At 36.4% G+C, this 20746-nt stretch overlaps 1 protein-coding gene across 3 annotated transcripts in view; it reads left to right on the top strand.

Moving 5' to 3' along the window:
- SEPTIN7 (septin 7) overlaps positions 1-20746 on the top strand; it is a 108712-nt gene that overhangs the window by 70493 nt on the left and 17473 nt on the right. For all 3 annotated transcript variants that reach the window (XM_007446119.1, XM_007446118.1, XM_007446120.1), the window contains 7 exons: positions 5387-5487; positions 6609-6743; positions 9171-9288; positions 12575-12667; positions 13570-13666; positions 15082-15133; positions 19943-20068. In XM_007446119.1, the coding sequence (XP_007446181.1) occupies positions 5387-5487; positions 6609-6743; positions 9171-9288; positions 12575-12667; positions 13570-13666; positions 15082-15133; positions 19943-20068 (722 nt within the window). The remainder of the gene's footprint in view (positions 1-5386; positions 5488-6608; positions 6744-9170; positions 9289-12574; positions 12668-13569; positions 13667-15081; positions 15134-19942; positions 20069-20746) is intronic.

Below are 20746 nucleotides of genomic sequence, written 5' to 3'. Positions count from 1 at the left end.
GGAAAGACTGTCCTTTATTCTGAGACTAAATCCATTTCAGTTTCTTTTGTGAAATGACAGTGCTAGTTTTTTTTTTTTTTTCAAGTTCTTTGTTGGTAGCCTTATGTTGGTTCCCTTTAAAACTTTTTTTCTTGGTCTGTGAAGTCCAATAAATCACTATTTTAGATTAAATGGGTACTACAGTTTTGGAGGTGAGAAGTGAAAACAGTGAATCCTATCCCTAAGATAACATCTTATGACTCCTTGAAACATTTTTACAGAGTCCAATTAGGAAACTCTACTGTTGATGTTGGTCCAGTTTTGATAGTTTTTTGAACCAGTCATACACAGAACAGATGATTGAATGCTTGTCTTTTACCAGGTTTGAGGGCTACAAGGATGATGGACACAGAGTTCTCAAGGATGTCATATGAAGGATATAGCAAACAATTATGATTTAGTGAGAAAGGTGCTGCTATAGGGTGGTATAGGTGACCTTGGCAAAGTATATTTTAGTGAAATAGTAGGAATAGAGGGGAAGATGACAGTGGGTTGAGAAGTGATTTGTGAGGCAGTGAAGGATGGGGGTAGAGCTATGAAGGAAGGGATGAGAGGGAATACCTAGAGGTTGAGTGTAGGGGACAGAGACAGTGGTTTGGTTTTTATTTCCAAAAAAGACCTGAGAATGTTTGTATCCTATGGGGAATCATTCCCTAAGAGATAAGAGATTGAAGATACAGGGGAAATAGTCTAAATAGTTGTCAAAATGACTCTAAAATGGAAATTGGTCAAATCCCCAGCATAGATTGAGAAATTAGCCTTAGGAAAAAAAGGGATCTATTCCACTAACAGGAGGGAAGATTCAGTGTTGCTTCAAACAAGTTGGGGATGCTGTTGGGAACCCTCCTACACTGTTGGTGGGAATGTGAATTGGTGAAGTCACTATGGAGAACAGTATGGAGGTTGTTCCTTAAAAAGCTAAAAATAGAGGTACCATATGACCCAGCAATCCCACTCCTGGGCATATATCTGGAGAGAACTCTAATTCAAAAAGATGCATGCACCCCAGTGTTCACAGCAGCACTAAGACATGGAAGTAACCTAAATGTCTACTGACAGATGAATGGATAAAGAAGATGTGATGTATACACACACCCCCCACACACAATGGAATATTACTCAGCCATAAAAAAGAATGAAATAATGCCATTGCAGCAACATGGACAGACCTAGAGATTATTATACGAAGTGAAGTAAGTCAGAAAGAGAAAGACAAATACCATATGATATCACTTATGTGGAATCTAAAAAAATGATACAGATGAATTTGTTTACAAAACAGAAGCAGACTCAGAGACTTAGAAAACAAACTTATAGTTACCAAGGGGGAAGGGGGGGATTAATTAGGAATTTGGGATTAACATATACACACCACTATACATAAAATAGATAAACAACAGGGACCTACTGTATAGCACAGGGAACTATATTCAATATCCTGTAATAACCTATAATGGAAAAGAATCTGAATATATACACACACACACACACATATACATACATACATATTTTGCTATACACCTGAAACAATGTAAATCAACTATACTTCAATTTTTAACGATTAAATAATAAATAGCAACAACAAATTGGGGGTGCTCTCCTCTTCCAGCGGAGATCAAGTGCTTTGCTGAGGATGCTGGCAGATATTGTAAGGTAGAGCTTGGGAAGAGCCATACTGGGAGAGACATGAGTTGAAGGAGCAAATAAAAGCCATACTGTGAGAGGCATGAGATGAAGGAACAAGTAAAAGGATCATCATAAGGCATGGAAATTCCTGTCAAAGTTGAAGTTTATGAATTTTATGGAAACGTATCTGAGCTGGAAAGGAAAAGAAAGGATTTAGGAGGGGGGGTTGCTAATAGAAAATGAAAGGGACAAGGGAATTAAGATCTCAGTGTAAGGAGACAAGGGAATGAGGTGTAGTGGTTCAGAGAGTGGAAGGCAGAATTAGAATTTTCAGATCAAGTTTCTTTTCAGCTAGTTCTGGGTCTTGATGAGAGGGAAGTAGTCTTTAAGCATAACTATTCTGTTGGTCATTGCCTCTTTAAGTTTCTTGTTGAACATAAGTGTTCAAGATGATATTTGTCTTTTGAGTTATTAAATGATCAAAATAGATTTTGTGTTTGAGCTAAGTGGAATATCACAGGCTGTTCAAGTATCTGCTACTCAAGTCTCTGCAGAGTTTTGGCTATAATGCCACCTCCTGAGCAAGTATAGTCGGAGATAAACTCCTGACAGAAAATTTTAACACTCTCCTCAAATTTTAATATAGTTAATTAAGTAACACTTTTTATTTATCTTTAAAAAATGACTCAAACATTAAGTTAGAAAAGTGTAGTGTATTTAATAGTCTTTCAAAAATGGAAGAACTGAAGCTGTATAAACAGTGAAAGTTTGACTTTTTCTTTCTCTCAGATTGAAAAACTGAAAATATTAGAAGAAAGTGTGGGTTTCTGGAATCTAGGAATCCAAAAGAGCCCTTAATTAATTAATTATACATAGACAATAAAATAGGCTTTAGTTTTATTTTTCAGAGAGAAACTCAGTTGAAAGTGCCCTTGATTCATTCTTTTGGAACTCTGAGTGATGCCATAAAATATGCTGATGTGACCTGCTTAAGTAAAGTGCATGGGAAAGTGGCCATTTGGAATAGATTTCTTAAGAAAAGTTTGAAATTCCTGGACTTGAACTAATTTGTTTTCCATGGATCCCATGAGGATACTTGCAAAACCAGATGATAGGATACAGTTGGATCCTGTGAATGGCACTAGTTTACAGTTATGTTTTCTGGATTTCTTCCATATGTTGCCGTCGTCTTTGTATTTGACCATGTATGGATACACAGAATTTCATAGGCCAAAGAAGAAAAGAAGCTTTATAAACAGACTCGTTAAAGCATATAAAATACAGATCTTCATTTTTCTTCTCATTTCAATAAACAATTAAGTTGTTCAACTAATTTTTTTTAAACAAGGAAACAAAAATCTTAACATTTAAGCTGTTATGGTGTGTGATTAGTATACAACCTAGTACTGAAGGTAGAAATGGGCTTTGGTAATAAGGGAACCAGAAATGGTTTGGAGTAAAACCAGGAGATGATTCATGTAAAACAATTACATTTTTGTATCAGTTCTAATATACAGTACTGTGTCATTTAAAAGAATTGTTAGGTGAAGGGCTGGTATGATTACTTTGGATATTTCTGCTTCAATGACAGTTACCATAAATGAATAACCTGTTTTTTGTTTGTTTGTTTGTTTGTTTGTTTGCGGTACGCGGACCTCTCACTGTTGTGGCCTCTCCCGTTGCGGAGCACAGGCTCCGGACGCGCAGGCTCAGCGGCCATGGCTCACGGGCCTGGCCGCTCTGCGGCATGTGGGATCTTCCCAGACCGGGGCACGAACCCGTGTCCCCTGCATTGGCAGGCGGATTCTCAACCACTGCGCCACCAGGGAAGCCCCCCCCCTTTTTTTTAAATGGAGATATAATTGACATATAACCAGATTGTCCTTTTCAACTATAGAGGACCACCAGATATATAGAATGTGAACTTCCTAAGCCACATGAAGTAATATCACTTAATTTTTTTAGTTTTGATAATCTACCCTAATGAGTCTGATTATTTCTGCAGTTATTTGGTTTCCCTCATGTTATTACAGTAAGCTGATATCAGACAAACTGTATTATCTCAGCTATGTGGTGTGAAACAGTGGTCTCCCAAGCAGTGTTGCAACCATTGTTGATATTGAAGATGACCAGAAAATATTAGAACCCTTATTTATTTATATTTATTTTATTATTATTTTTTTTTTTGTGGTACGCTGCCCTCTCACTGTTGTGGCTTCTCCCGTTGCGGAGCACAGGCTCTGGACGCGCAGGCTCAACGGCCATGGCTCACAGGCCCAGCCGTTCCGCGGCATTTGGGATCTTCCCGGACCAGGGCACAAACCCGTGTCCCCTGCATCGGCAGGCGGACTCTCAACCACTGCACCACCAGGGAAAGCCCAGAACCCTTATTTATTGATGTTTACTTTTTTAATTTACGAGAAATTAACACTAATATTTAATGTTCAGATTGCCAATTGTGTATGTTTGGTAGGTAAATAAACATACTTATATTTGGGATGTTTAAAATTTTCACTGATAGTTTACACTAGGATCAAAGCAGTCTAAAGACCATTGGTCTAAAAGATAAGAGCTTTGTCCCTTATTTGTCTAAAAGATTGGAAGCCTCGCCATAGACATGGATGTCCAAATCTCAGGTAGTATTTTCAGTTTCAGCAAGTTTCTTTTTTGATAATACCCTTTTAACAAAATAATTTTTGATTGCTGTCAGCCTTCACTGTCCAATTCAGTAGTCACTGAACCACATGAAGTTATTTGAATTTAAGTTAATTCAAGTTAAATAAAATTAAACATTCAGCTCCCCAGTCGCTCTAGTCACATTTCAAGGGGTAAGTAGCCACATGGACAAGCAGCTACCATATTGGATAGTGTAGACAAAGAACATTTCCATCATTTCAGAAAGTTCTGTTGGACGATGCTGCTATACACTTTCTTGCGCAGCAGTCTTAGTCTCAACTCCTCATCGATCAGCTAACATCTGTAAGAAAATGTCAAAGGGAAATGGAAACCTTTTCTCAAATAGAAGGTTTTTACAAATTCTAAAGAGAACTGAAGATTTTAATCAGAGTTAGTAGGGTTTTACCCTACCAGAATACATTGTTTTTCAATGCCTTGACCTTTGCTGATTGCTTTGGCCTGAATGTACAGTAACACATTTGAGAAGAGAATTGTATCTTAGCCATAACGTAAACAGTGTAAGTAATTACAGCCATGCTGAGTAAGATTTGCAAATGGTAATAAGTTCACTTGAGTCATTGGTTTGAACTAAACTAGATGGAGATAGTCCAGGAAAACATTTACTGCAAATGGTAAATTAAATGTACTGTCTGATTAATTACATTTGATCTCTATGAATTACTTAATCATTCAAGCACATTGTTTATTTGTATTATTAGATGTGCATTTAGGTTACATAAGTATTGGATTTATGTTACATAAGTATTGTATGGCTTTAGTAATTAATATTATTTTATCAGTTCCTGTTTTCCTTCTCTGTACCAACAGTGAGCCGTAAACGCACTATTTACATATGTGCTTTTCTTTTAAGTAACCAAGACTTCTAACAGTAATTGATTCTAAAGAAAGTGTGTGGGTGACTAGATTTAGTTTGCAAAAAGCTTCCCATTTGGTTTTGATTAACACTCATCTCCCTTCCTCTTACGTTGTAGGAAACCAAGGATATAATGTATGGTATTAATATCTGTACCAATGACTTTTACAGGTGGAACAATCCAAAGTTTTAATCAAAGAAGGTGGTGTTCAGTTGCTGCTCACAATAGTTGATACCCCAGGATTTGGAGATGCAGTGGATAATAGTAATTGGTAAGAAGGGTTTGTTACTGCTGCTTTCCACTGCATTTGGGGATGGGGGTGGTTAGACTTTTTTACCTTAACATTTTAAAACTTCTCATCTTAGCGAAGGTCACTGAACTTTATGTAATATGACTTGGGTTCATATATCAACTTTGCCACTTGTCATGTTGCTTAACTTCTTTGAATTGATTTCCTCTTTTATAAAATGAAGATAACACCTTTCATAGAAGTATTTTGAAGACAGATTCTAAAACATAGTTAAAAGAATTCTCATTATTATAAGAAACTTGAAACTTTTCATTCTTTACTATAATTTTATCCATTTTCTATCACATCCTAATTTAAACCTGATTTTAGACCTTCAGTTTTTCCATAAGTTATAAGTGAAGAAAACACCCATGGCTTTCTAATTGGAAACAATATCTTAGTAGCTTATAAAAAATATTTTAATTTTTCTTTGAGTTCCACACTGTTTTTTTGTTTTGCTTTTATTTATTTGGCTGCGTCGGGTCTTTGTTGTGGCATGCGGGATCTTCGTTGTGGCATGTAGGCTTCTCTCTAGTTGCGGCAAGCAGGCTCCAGAGTGCGCAGGCTTAGTTGCCCCACGGCATGTGAGATCTTAGTTCCCCGACCAGGGATCGAACCTACTTCCCCTGCATTGGAAGGCGGATTCTTAACCACTGGACCACCAGGGAAGTCCCAAGTTCCACATTGTTTTTTGAAATAAATTTCTGTCAAACTTTTGAAACACCTAAGTAACAGTTCATTATGAGGTTTCTGTATTGTTTAATCTTTTCATTTGAAATATAAAACTCTTTGAATATAATTTTTCATATTGTAAAATGTCTTAGCATTGATATACTTATTAATGCAAATAATATGATAATTTAGTTGTGTGTGACTCTAAACAGTTTTCTTCTGTTTGGAAAGTTTAGAAATAATGAATCAAGATTTATTCAACATAATTTATATGTTTTTAAATCAGTATATGTAGAATAATTTGAGATGTCTTCCATTGGTTACATAGGTTTTGTGTATTTAAAAATATTGATTATTGCCCTTTAACAGAGTCATCAGTTGTATGTTCATATGTAGAATTACAACTTAATTTATTTATCTGCATTCTACAGCTGGCAGCCTGTTATCGACTACATTGATAGTAAGTTTGAGGACTACCTAAATGCAGAATCTAGAGTGAACAGACGTCAGATGCCTGATAACAGAGTGCAGTGTTGTTTATATTTCATTGCTCCTTCAGGACATGGGTCAGTACCTTGATGCTTCTGATAACCTTTTTTGTTGTTGTTTTATTATTACTCATCTTTCGGTGCATATTTTAGTAACCCTCATCTCTGTGGAGTACATTTAACTTTACCAGTTGTAAAGTTCCAAATTCCATATAAAAATGGCTTATAGGAAGCCTTTTTTTAAGTGCTAGACAAACTAACAATGATTTTACTTCTTGGTTTGTCATGCATAAGACTTTACCTGCTTCATGGAAAGGAATATTGTTTCCATCATGTTTGGTGTCTCAGTGTGGCTAATTTAGCTTTCTCTTTGACCAATCTGCCACTAATTGAACGATCAAATAAGGAGAAACAGCCATAAAAATTAGCTAGACATATTCTAAGAAACTCCAAAGATGTTATTTACTATAGATCTGGTAGAGAAGGCTGCAAAAAACCCTTAAATACCAAGGTTCTCATGTGCCATTTCTTTCTTCACTAAATCTACCTGTCTTCTTGTTTCACCTTAGCTGTCACAGTCAAATTGTTTAAGTATCATATCATCAGTACTAACCTTCTACTTATTAGGAGTTAAAATTAAGATCTGAGTATCTAGACATTTATCTGATCTGATTGTTCTGTTAGTATGGCCAGCCTATAATCCTTGTTTTGTTGTTTGTATTTCTTTGTCATTTTGAGTAGATATGTGGGTCATTGTCAACTGCAGATGTTCGTAATTACTCTTCTTTCATCTTTGGATAAATGACTCAGCATAACTCAGCCACCTGATGATTGTAACTCCACCATCTCTCCACCAGAAGGAACTGGACTGTTTTATAGCATCAGACTAAATAGTATTAAGTCATCTAACACCCAAATTACAGTAGTGTAAACCAGTTCCTTCAAAAGAGTACCTTTCTCTTCTGTTTTTTGCTTTTTTCTTCACCTTTTGCCTAGATAGGCTAGTGCCCATTATCACCATCTTGGTTGAGCAGAAAGCCTTAATTATTTAGATTACCATTTTTGCACTATCTGACTGTAGTGGTGCAAATGTTTCTTCTTTTATTTCTAATATTATTCTACAGTATTCTCAGAAATTTACATATTTAAAGCACAAAATTGACTCATCTACTTAAAAGACTCAAAAAAAAAATTCTCAGAAATACCACACTGTATAGCTTTTTCTGTGTCCTTGTTAGCATCTTCCTGAATTTATATATATACATATTTTATCATTCTAGTTTAACTTGTTAGGGCTTTTTCCTGGAAGCCAATGGGGTAAAATCTTAACCTGCAGTTAAGTCAATAGAAATTTGTCAGTTTATATCCAGTTTTATTATTTTAGATCTTTTGGACTCTCACCAAGATTTGGTAATTCTCATGAAATCACATTTCTCTTATTCCCTGTGGGAAAATATATTTCTTAAAATTGCATGGGAAATACGATTTTTTTATTTAAAGAAAAAATTTTGAAATTATGTGTAGTGGCTTTGGGCCATTTCTTGTTTGTCACAAGGGATGAGAGTTCCAAATTTTAATTTCTTATGTATAAAAATGTGATTTTGAGTAGTTTCTTAGCTTAACTATTTTTAGAAATGGAGCAAAGTTTTGCCCATTGGTATGTGCTGCTATGGATTAAGTGAAAGAATATGACACTGAATTTTCCGTAGAGAGTTCCAAATTCCCTGCTCACTACATAGTGAAATTCCAGGCAACATAATAGATGAATTAGGACCTTTCTGTCTTATCTGGGTAATCCCTGGATTCCCTTTTTAAACGTACTGTTTTTGGAGTAAATATAAATTGGTGCAACAGCATATTTTCAGTGTCCCCCATCTCACCCCACCAATTGTAGTCACTGAACAAAGGGTTAATTTATGATTTCAGCTGTTGTTGCTTCATTTTCTTTGTTCAGTGATTGGTAACTGACTTGGAACTTGAATTTTGTTTTGTTTTGTTTTGTTTTTAATTTATTTGGTTGTACCAGGTCTTAGCTACTTAGCTGCGGCTCGCCAGCTCCTTAGTTGCAGCTTGCCGGCTCCTCAGTTGTGGCTTGCCAGCTCCTTAGTTGCAGCATGTGAACTCTTAGTTGCGACAGGCATGTGGGATCTAGTTCCCTGACCAGGGATCGAACCTGGGCCCCCCTGCATTGGGAGCTCAGAGTCTTATCCCCTGTGCCACCAGGGGAGCCCCCGAACTTGAATTTTATTTATTTATTTATTTTTTTGCTGTACACAAAAACCCTATGACCAGGGTGTTAAAGGACAGGAGTCAAAGCCTTCTTAGCCACTCCAGTGCTTCTTGAAATCCTGTTCTTCCTAACTGTTGCTGGCCCAGTACACCTTCAGGGAGTGTTTCTGATGAGTAAGTAAAGTAGTTCCAATGTATGTACTTTAACATTGGGATGTGAAGAATCTCTTCTCCCAAACTGATCAATCCAGTCATATTAACTATTGTGTATTTCAGACTTAAACCGTTGGATATTGAGTTTATGAAGCGTTTGCATGAAAAAGTGAATATCATTCCACTTATTGCCAAAGCAGACACACTCACACCAGAGGAGTGCCAGCAGTTTAAGAAACAGGTAAGTAGAATGAGTTTGAACTCTTGGGTTTCTAATATCTTTCATGTAATTTGCAGTTTTTCCTATTTTCAGTATAATGTGTTACAGTGTATTCCTCTTGCTACTTTACTATATGGTTGTTTACACTGTATTAAAAATAACTCTTGAAAACAGTCTTCTGCTTTAGTTTTCTCCTAGGAGCCCATAAGTATTATCATATGCCCTTATCCTTTCAACTTAAATAGGCTATTTTAGATGTTTCCGTATAGCTTCCACCAGCACCCCTCCCACACTCTTTAGAATTACTTTCCTAGACTGAATTCCCAGGAACAGGATTGCTTTTTGAAAGGGTATGATTATTTTATCTCCCTCCCCCACCTACCCATTTTGTCATGGTGCTTTCCCAATAAAACAATCAAATTCGTTTTATAACGGGTATATTTGTTCCAATGTCTTGCCAGCATTGTTTGTCATTTTTATTTTTAAAACTTTTTTGGAATAAAGTGGTACCTAATTTGATTTAATTTAATTTCCAGAAAAGCTAAACACTTTAAAGCAGGGGTTTATTTTTCCCTCATTGTTGTGTTTGGTTTATTATATATTATATTTTATGAAATGTAGGGTCAGTTTCTGGAACTATTATACTTTCCTATTCCACTTTCCTATTCCAATTTCCTATTATTAAGTTTTAGGCCAGTTTTATTTCTTTTAAACTGCGGCTATGTTGTGTAATATTTTTAAATAGATCTTAGAGTTAATTATCTCTTATTGTCCTTATAGTCCCCTTTGTAACAAGATACTTTGGTTCTTCACCTTTTTCAGTATGACTTTTAGAATAACTTGAAACCTATTACAAAAACAAAAGCCTGTGGAAATTTGCTTCGAAATTGTGTTAAATCTGTATAAATTTTGATAATGTTTTAGTGTGTCATTTTTACTGCATATATCTGGTATTTCTACCAGGAGTATATGTTTTTATTTTATGCTTATTCACTCCATTTTTATTTTGTAATGTGCTGTTTCTAAGTTCAAATACTAATCATATAATAACATTTCTCCTCTTCTGTCTTGATTTGTATGTACCTTGATTTGTATTTGTTCTAAGAACTAAGAGATAAAGACGAATAAGCAATGATCTCTACTTCCGGATTGGTCACATTGTAGGGTTGTACAATTTTCTTTTTATTCATTTATGCTTTTAAAAAACTTTTTTTAATATAAATTTATTTATTTATTTACTTTTGTTGGGTCTTCGTTGCTGCACACGGGCTTTCTCTAGTTGCGGCAAGTGGGGGCTACTCTTTTTTTTTTTTGCGGTATGCAGGCCCCTCACTGCCGTGGCCTCTCCCGCTGTGGAGCACAGGCTCTGGACTCACAGGCCCAGCGGCCACAGCTCACGGGCCTAGCCGCTCCACGGCATGTGGGATCTTCCTGGACTGGGGCACGAACCCATGTCCCCTGCATCAGCAGGCGGACTCTCAACCACTGCGCCACCAGGGAAGCCTGGGGGGCTACTCTTCGTTGCAGTGCGTAGGCTTCTCATTGCAGTGGCTTCTCTTGTTGCAGAGCATGGGCTCTAGGGCATGCGGGCTCAGTAGCTGTGGCTTGTGGGCTCTAGAGTGCAGGCTCAGTAGTTGTGGCACTCGGGCTTAGTTGCTCCGCGGCATGTGGGATCTTCCTGGACCAGGGCTCGAACCCGTGTCTCCTGCATTAGCAGGCGGATTCTTAACCACTGCGCCACCAGGGAAGCCCTAAAAAACGTTTTTAACCAAGCGTGTTTATCAGAGTCATCTAGAGAACTTTTTCAAAATGAGTTACTGGAGCATATCTCTACCAGTTGGTTCTGTAGGTTAAGATAGGGCTTTTGTATTCATTATTTTGAAGATGCTCACTCAGACCATTTTAATATACAACCTCTGACTAAGAACCACTGCTCCTAGAGCTAGCTACTAGTTTTCCTTTCTTCTTCTAGTCATGTATTTGACATCTCATCGTTTATCTTCTTGGGTTTTTTTGTATATAGACATATATAACTCAATTGTAAAAGATATGTGGTCCTATTTTTCTCAGTGGCAGTTTTACTTCTGTCTGGTTTAGTAACTGTGTTGCACATTTTGTTTAGGTTCCCTTTACTGCTGCTGGGGACCCCGGCAGTGAGAGAAGCGCTGAACTACCAGTACAGGCAGGGAGCTAGCTATAGGTATATTAGCCATCAGTTTGTTATGAGTTTGAATAGGGTAGGTATTCAACATTATTTAGATGTCTGTATTCTTATTAGAATTTGGAGTGATTTTGGACAAGATAATTTAATTTGAACTAGGTCATTCTGATGTTATTAATAAGTTTGTCTTTCTTTTTTCTGCACTCCCATTGATTATTATTATAAACTCATTAGCTTCTTAATTTCCAGGGCATGTTTTCTCCCTGTGTGCTTGCTTGATCTTATATGTGTTACTCCTTGATTTGTGTGCATGCATGTGTACATGCAAGGATATTTTCTGATAAGTGTGCACTTTTTTTTTCCTGGAGCCAATGCTATACTTAATTTTTCTTACCTTTGCTAAATTCTACTAAAAATTTTAGGTGAGTTTAAGCTTTGTTGATTCAGATGAATAAAACAGTTGGTAAGAGTTTATCTAGAGGAAGTATCTCAGTCATTATAAATAAATGACCTAAAGCCATTAGAGTAGAAATCAGCTAGAGAAATCCCTTTCTGGGTTCTTGCATCATTTTTAGAACTCTTTTGGTATTATAACCATATGACTTTTAACACTTCTGCAGTAATTGGATTTTGAGAATGGTACTTTTTAAAATTTTATTTATTTATTTATTTATGGCTGTGTTGGGTCTTCATTTCTGTGCAAGGGCTTTCTCTAGTTGCGGAAAGTGGGGACCACTCTTCATCGCGGTGCGTGGGCTTCTCACTGTCACGGTCTCTCTTGTTGCGGAGCACAGGCTCCAGACGCGCAGGCTCAGTAATTGTGGCTCACGGGCCCAGTTGCTCCGTGGCATGTGGGATCTTCCCAGACCAGGGCTCGAACCCGTGTCCCCTGCATTGGCAGGCAGATTCTCAACCACTGCGCCACCAGGGAAGCCCCGAGAATGGTACTTTTATATATCAACTTTATGGTTAAAAAAAGAAAACTAGCATAGTACTTTGGTTTTAGATTACATTTTGCATCATTGAAAAACAATAATGGAACTGGAACTGAGGACTCAGGAGTTTTAAGAAGAGTATAATAAAAATAAGGCTACTGTAGTAAAATTATGTGTGATGCTCTTTTGCTGACTTCCTCTTTCATTTTAGATAATGAAAGAAATCCAAGAACATAAAATTAAAATATATGAATTCCCAGAGACAGATGATGAAGAAGAAAATAAGCTTGTTAAAAAGATAAAGGTAGGTTCATTCCCATACATATCCTAAAATGTTTTAGGGACTTAAAAATACTATAATAGCTGCTGGAAAGACCAAAAATATCAGTGTTTTTAAACAGTTGACTTACAAACTAATTAGAGAGGTTATTCAGTATTGAATTCAACTTTATGATTAACTTTGTTGTTTGGCTATTATGTATCATACAGCATTATATGGAATAGAGAGATGAATAACATAATTCTTGTCTTCGTGTGGTTTTCAGTTAACTGATTTGATATTTTATAATTTTCCCCCTAAAAACAGGTAATGGGAAAGAAAAGGGGGGCGTAATAAGAAGGGAAAGGATTTGTTCTTAAGCACTGTTATGCTTAATCTTTGTTTTAAGAGCCAAAAATATGTTTTCTTTTGTCCTTTCATAAGAATCAACCAAAAATCCATACCGACATAATTTTCTGTATTTTTAAATTATAGTGGTTTCCTAAGTACCCTGGACCTAAAAATGATGTACTGACTAATGGCATTCTCTGCCTCCAGGGCTGTTAGGGTTAGTTTGTGATCAGGTAGGCAAGCTAGCCACAAGCCTCATTTTTTTCCTCTAACTGCTAATATATTTTTTATCCTTTTTAATTTTTCCAATATGGGGCAGCTTCTTTTTGGAATGATGTTTTAACAAATAATTTGATCAGCATATGCCTTAGTATTCTTAAATTTTCAGTGAAAATATTTTATTTATTGTTTACATTGGTGACAATACCATATAATGGCATTTTACTAAATAGTAATTGAATGGCCTATAAAAATGAATGCAGAAACTGTCGGGGTAATAATTGTATATGCTTATCTGTTGAGTAATGTAACTTCTTTATTCTTGAATTTGTGAGGACTACAGAGATATATTTGAACAAGAGTACTTTGTTTTATAGGACCGTTTACCTCTTGCTGTGGTAGGTAGTAATACTATCATTGAAGTTAATGGCAAAAGGGTCAGAGGAAGGCAGTATCCTTGGGGTGTTGCTGAAGGTAAGGTTTTCTTCAGTGAATGGCTTTCTATAAGATCTCACAAATGTGATTGAAAATATTTGTATTTATAGTAAGTAGTATGATATGCATACTGCATTGATACAGTCTAGATTTTCAAAGATAGTTCTGAATTCAGTTTCATTGAGTCTCATTTCCTCAAGTTTGTCAGACCTTGTGTCCTACTAAGTCAGGCAAGTATGTGTTAAATCTTAACGGTGTAGTACTTTAGAAGCCACTTGTCAGTACCCACCCTCCCATCTCTGCCTCACCATTAAGTCTATTCCTGTTATTTTGTTTGAAAACTCTTATAATGCAGGAGTTCTTTATGTGGGGACCAAAGATTGCTTCCAAGGGATCTAATAAACCTTCTGAAATTGAGAACAATTTTGGAGAAAAGGCCTGTCACTTTTATCTGAGTCTCAGATGGGTCTGGGACCCTCAAGAATGAGAACTGTCAGAAGCTCAATTAAAACATTCACAGTTTCTTTTCCTCAGGACAGAAGTCACCTTTTTTGGCATCACATCTTTAGAGCAAAAAAAATTTCATCATTAAGAGATCCTCTACTAATTTTTTAAGGAGTGTTAAACAACAATAAAATCTTAGTAATAGCATCAATTCTCAACAAGCCTTCTTGGCAATAGACATGTTTCCCCAAATTTGTGTTTATTATACTGGGTTTTACTAATATTTAATCTTCTGTATTATAGTAACTTGGAATCAAGATTTGAGTCATGATTGTTCTCTTTGTTGGTATTACTTTGAAAAATTCTGTAATTTTTAGAATATTTTTCAAGTTACTGTTGTTGTCAGTGACTTTCCCGACCCGTGATACTGTGCTCATTCCCAGCTCTGTCATCGCCAGTTGCTGAGCTGAGGCTTTAGAACTAGTACAGCCCTTAGAAATACGCACAGAAGAAATTGCTTTATATCTTTAGTTTTAGGTACCTCCCCCACCAAAGAGTGTTCTTTTAGTGATACGTTTTTAAAAAATATAGAACCTTAATGTTCTTGGCTCAGGTTTTCATTTTAGTTACCTCAGGGAGGTTTTTCTAAAGTGATCCCCTGCTCACCCCCAACACTGAACTTTTAAAACGCATTTTATTATGGAATAAATATATTTTCAACCAATAAAGAGAAATATATGATGTCCTCTTTCAAAATGTCAAAATTCTTTGCTTTTGGAGAGCTCATTTGTTAGGTTTATATTTTATCATTGAGGATTAAACTACAATAAAGTAATATAGCACAGTTGTCTGATGTGCCCTTAAATTAAGTACTATGTTACAGTGTTAAATCTTAATGAAAAATTGATCTAAGCTATTTTGCATATTCTCTCATTGTTGTTAACACCCAGTTTCCTCTGAAAAGACTGGGTTTAGTGGAAATAATGTATGTGATCTATTTTTTTTTATAGTTGAAAATGGTGAACATTGTGATTTTACAATTCTAAGAAATATGTTGATAAGGTAAGTGTGAGTAATCTTGAAAATAACATAAATTTTTTCTTCCCCTAAATAAAATTAGAGTTAGACAGATTTAACTTTTTGTCTTATATAAATTTAGCTAATTTAAAGTGATATCTTCGTTCTAGCCCTGAAGTAAGCACTGCAGTAAGCACTGCATGGAGACAACTTGGGTTATTTTGCCAAGGTTTTGAAGTCAAGAGCAAAAATACAAAATAGGCTGTGTGGCTAGGGATATATAGGAAAATGGGTCTCTTGATCATTATACTTTGTGTTAAGGTTTAATACTGAAAGAGGTATGGAAAGTGGAAAGGAAAAGGCTTTTGCTCTTCTTTAATTTGGAAACTGTGGAAGAGAGGGCTAAGTTTTGGGTCAAAAACTTGACTTTGAATATTTAAAAATACATAGCTTGGTAGCTGGTGAGTGGAGCGTTTTTGTTACTGGAACACTGTGAACAAAACTGATCTTCCTCCCAGGAGGGAAAACATTACTCCTAAATTGTACCTTGTGCACCTGATGAAAGAAAAAGAAAGCATGTGACAACAGGACCTTGAGGTTTTTCTTATTAGAGGACCAGGACCTGAATTAGAAAATCAGTGGCAGAGAGGAAATCCTGAAGAAAAAGTTGAAAAGAACCAGAGACATTAGTGGGCAAGGAACAGAAAGGGGATCAAAATGAACCTCAGTGTTTTCATGCTGAGATAAATTCCTTCCTCATGCCATTTCATACCCTTCTGCTACTTCTCTCCTCTCTCATCTTGCTTGCTTCTCCAGACCCTCACTATGTACTATTCTCTTCAACCTCCAGTTTTAGATGGCCATCTTAAGTTAGTGTCTATTCATTTTCATACTATTCATTTTCCCAAAACACAGAAATCTCTTTAGCTATGTTGAAGTAGTAGCGTGCATATTGATGATAATTGGAAATCATGGAACAAGAATAAGATCATTCTTAAAAGTGGGGGGAAATATGAGTCAAACTGCTACCTCAAGAAATATACAAGAGATGAAAGTGAATTTTGAAATCAAAGAGATTGCCATGTAATTGATTTTTCTCAAAAGACCTCATGACAGGGTGTTTTGGTAGAAAGTGGATGACAGAGTTAATTCAGCCATTGGGGTTGCCATGCCTCACACAGTGGGAGAAGAGCAAATGCATATGAAAGGGTGGTCATCTCTTGTTTTTTTTTTTTTTTCTTTTTGCGGTACGCGGGCCTCTCACTGCTGTGGCCTCTCCCGCTGCGGAGCACAGGCTCCGGGCACGCAGGCCTAGCAGCCACGGCTCATGAGCCCAGCCGCTCCGCGGCATGCGGGATCCTCCCGGACCGGGGCACGAACCTGCGCCCCCTGCATCGGCAGGCAGACTCCCAACCACTGCGCCACCAGGGAGGCCCCCATCTCTTGCTTTTGAGAATACAACACTTCAGGTTCTGTTACGAACTCTTTCCTTTCACTTCCATTTTTAAGATGTGACTTCAGAAGAACTAATAATCTCTTATGACATTATATATGTAAGGAATGTTTCATAAGTATTAATTGCCAGTACATTCCCTCTGATTTTATTCTTTTCCTCAATTTTAAATCTATGCTACTTGCCTAGTGCCTGACACAATGATATTCTATAAGTTTGTCTTACGTGTTTTTTGTTTGGTTTTGGTTTTTGGTTTTTTTTTTTTTGCGGGCCTCTCACTGTTGTGGCCTCTTCCGCTGCGGAGCGCAGGCTCCGGACGCGCAGGCTCAGCGGCCATGGCTCACAGGCCCAGCCGCTCCGCAGCATGTGGGATCCTCCCGGACCGGGGCACAAACCCGCGTCGCCTTCATCAGCAGGCAGACCCTCAACCACTGCGCCACCAGGGAAGCCCATCTTATGTGTTTTTTAAATATGCAATCAATAATTGCCTATATACCTAAAATACTATAGAAAAGAAGGTTAGTTACTGAGTCAGAAGCTAGACTTTGAACATTTGAAGGTACACAGTGCCATCTGGTGAGTGGGACTCACTAGTATGGAAGCATTATAAGCAGGAAGGACCATTCCTGCAGGAAATTTAGTACAGGAAAGCAACAGGACAATCATACATGTATGAAAATATAAAAAATTCTAAAGTTATGTAATATATAAGTAGATGTGTGCTGTGATGGGGTTGCTTTGATGTATTAAAGAAACTCGGTAAGTGGTATGTTATCATGGAGTGGGTCAAATAGGAAGAGATTCATGGAAATAGATGCCTTAAGATGGATTAGGATAAATACAGTCATTAAATGTTTATTTGTGGGATTGGGAGTGGTCCTACTTACCATTTTTAACAAGTAGGATGAAGATATTGGGCTTCAGCTCCTTGAGGTAGATGATTAGGCAATTTTGCTTAATAAAAAAATTCATTTATTTGTTAAATTTGCTTTAGCACACTTGTTTTTCTTTCCTAAGGCATAAATGTTCACTTATGCTAGATGTTCATTTGGTTTCTTAACACAATTTTTCATTTATAGTCTTTGAGACGTGTAAAACAGCCTTGATAAGTATGCTTTGAAAATGGTAAGCTTAGGAATATTTTACTTTATAGCTTTTCCTTTTAAGTTCGGAGGAGAGATGAGAAAGATGTATATATTATGTAGCTCATGTCTTTATGATAAAGGCACCTAGTGGATATTTAATAAATACATGAAGGAAATATCAATGCCAGTGTTCCATACGTCTGTAAGTTCCAAGTAATTGAAATCCTGCAGGTTAAATTTAGGAGTAGTGGTTGCTTCTAAGAAAGATTCAAGTTCAGAGCTGTGTCACTTTGCTAATTAACAGAACTAGCTGTTGCAGGCAAACCAAGGAAAACAATGGAAAGAGGAAAACTTGATAAAAATAAGTTTCAGGGTGTGGCAGTGGACAGTGCAGAAATCAAATAGAGAAGGAAAACAAAAGGAGAGAAGAGAGTGCTTTGTTATCAGCAATAAGAAATGGAAAAGATGAATAAATTCCGGAAACTGTGGAGAAAACTATATTACTAATTATTTTCAGAGTGGAGGAATGGGTTGATTTTTAAAAGGATAAAGTATAATATTTAAGTAAGTGGAAATAGAGATTTCTATATCCTGAAAAATACCAGAACCAGGTAATCATTTTAGTGAAAGGGAAAAATATTTCACTATCTAAAATGTTGATGACATTAACAAAAATAGTTTAACAACTAGTTAATAAGTCCACCTTATTTTTATTTTATACATCTTGTATTTCAGCTACTAAAGTACTTTACCTCAGGTCCTTTAGTTATTTTTCAGTGATTCATTGATGAGATAATATATAATATTTAAAAATTACAAGAAGATTGTTTCATATTGGCACAGTTATTATTCTCTGCTTAGAGAAACTGATAACAGTAATTCTAGAAAGTCAACAGTGTTTATTATAACTCAGCTTCAAATCAGTTCTTTTTAAAGGGCCCATTATGTGCTATCTGTGGCAAGAGTGCAAAAGGTGATGGCATGTTTTTTGTAAAAGGGGGTGTTCACAATATAGTTGAAAACGTTATGTGGTGTCACCTATAACATATACTGGTACCAAAAAAATGACTGACCGCCAAGGAGAAAGTTGTCCTGGGTTAGAGTGGTTTAACTTCGAGACTGCAAAGAGAGCTCCCAGAGCAGTAGAATTCTGAAGTTTGAGAGTCAGTGACAAATTAACATGAACTATTCAGTCCCAGTCATTGGATATGCTAGGAGTAAGGAACTGTCTGACTTGACTGAAGTACAGAAGGATAGAGCTTTAGGTGTAACTCTAGTGGCCATAGAGAGGATATATTCATCAAGGGACAGAGTATAAAGGGAGGTGAGGCTTGTGGAAAACCCAGTCTTAGAAATAGGAGGAGTTAAACTATCAGAAAACTGCATGGAAATGTCCAATACTAGGTGAATCAGCGTAATTGAACATCACGTTCTGTTTATAAAAGGGAAAGTAGTAGTAACTGTTTCCTGGATATCAGGAAGAATAAATACAGAGTAACACCTTTATGTTTGTCTCCCATAAGGGGATTTTGGTAAAGTGGTGGAGATGAAAGATGGGGGATTGCAGGTGCAGGAATGGATAATGAAAAGGAAGATCAAATGATACAGAATACTCCCACACCACGTATGTCCAAAAACACTGCTGCATTGGTAAAGGATACCATAGAGCAGCTCAGCTCAAGATGTCTTTTAGCATCTTGAAACATTAAGGAATGATGAAATTGTCTCATGTATTGTATAGTTGTCTCCTATGGATTGATTTTATGTATGATAGATATGCTATGAGCAGACATTCATTTAACTAAAATACCACATTTAATGGGCAATTTGAATAAACAGAAATTTACTCAAAATTAAAATTCCCCAGTTTGCATCCAACTTGATATGTGATCTAAAGTGTCCCTATGTATTACCTGAATAAAAACTCAAATATTAATAATATTGCTAAAAGGAAAGCAATTTCTTTTGCTTTGTGAACTTTAGTAGGAGCTAATCTACTTTTCCTTCTCTAGTAAAATAAAATATATACTAAAAAGGTAAATACTCTTCTCTAGAAACGTCATTCTTTAGTAACTGCTTTGAGAGGATTTATGCTCCTAAACTTTCATCTGGAACCTAATTTTCCATTGGTGTCAAGTTAGCTCATTGTGTCTTACTCTGCCTTACATGTGAATTAAGACAGATGGATGCCATCTTCCTTAAGAATAGTCTTTTGCTCATTTTAAGTCTGAAATTTTTGTTTTGCTGAAATTTTGAATTTACACCAAAGCTTTCTTAATAGAAGCAAACTCTTGATGTGTCATTTATTTATGACAGAACACACATGCAGGACTTGAAAGATGTCACTAATAATGTACACTATGAGAACTACCGGAGCAGAAAACTGGCAGCTGTGACTTATAATGGAGTTGATAATAACAAGAATAAAGGGCAGCTTACTAAGTAAGTATACATTGTTTCCTCCAGAAAAGGTATTATTTATGTAGTAAATAATCATATTGTTTCATCAAATTCCTCTTGGCTACTCAATAGAAAATTGGAATAATGTTCTTTAGGTACAACAGTCAAATTTATATTGTCAAGCTTTGTTTGTTGGAGGAAGTGTAGTTTTATAACCTTGTTCCTTTAAGTGAAAGAGCCATGCATTCTCTTCTGGTCTTTGCCATCATCTTAATAACCTACGTAACACATTTAATAGATCCCCAACTAGAAATCAAATAGCTCCTTCAGCATTTTTTTTTTTAAGGGAAGAGAACAGTTTCTACCAGGTAACCCTTAAACCCATTTTACTCTTAAGATAAACATCCCATAGTCTCTTTAAAGAGACTAAACATAGAGCTTCTACCTTTTATTATGTCTTTTTAAAATAAACCATTTTGGAAGCAGAGTGTTTACTAGAAGATTATATAGAAATAAGGGACAGGACCAAACAAAAGGAACATTTAATTATTGTAGTCTTGGTTACCTTTTCTCTTCCTATTGTGTATTTCCAGGGAGTAAATTAGCTGGAGTTTGGATTTCTTCTGTTGGTTGTTAGAGTGGTGTGAGTGACTCCTGAGTGTATAGCTTCACCCACCCGAGCTAGTATCTTCAAGATGTGGTTTTATGATGGTGTAGGGA

Source organism: Lipotes vexillifer, unplaced genomic scaffold (genome assembly GCF_000442215.2).
Source record: "Lipotes vexillifer unplaced genomic scaffold, Lipotes_vexillifer_v1.1 scaffold822, whole genome shotgun sequence".
NCBI lineage: Eukaryota > Metazoa > Chordata > Mammalia > Artiodactyla > Lipotidae > Lipotes > Lipotes vexillifer.
This window is presented reverse-complemented; position numbering and strand designations above follow the sequence as displayed.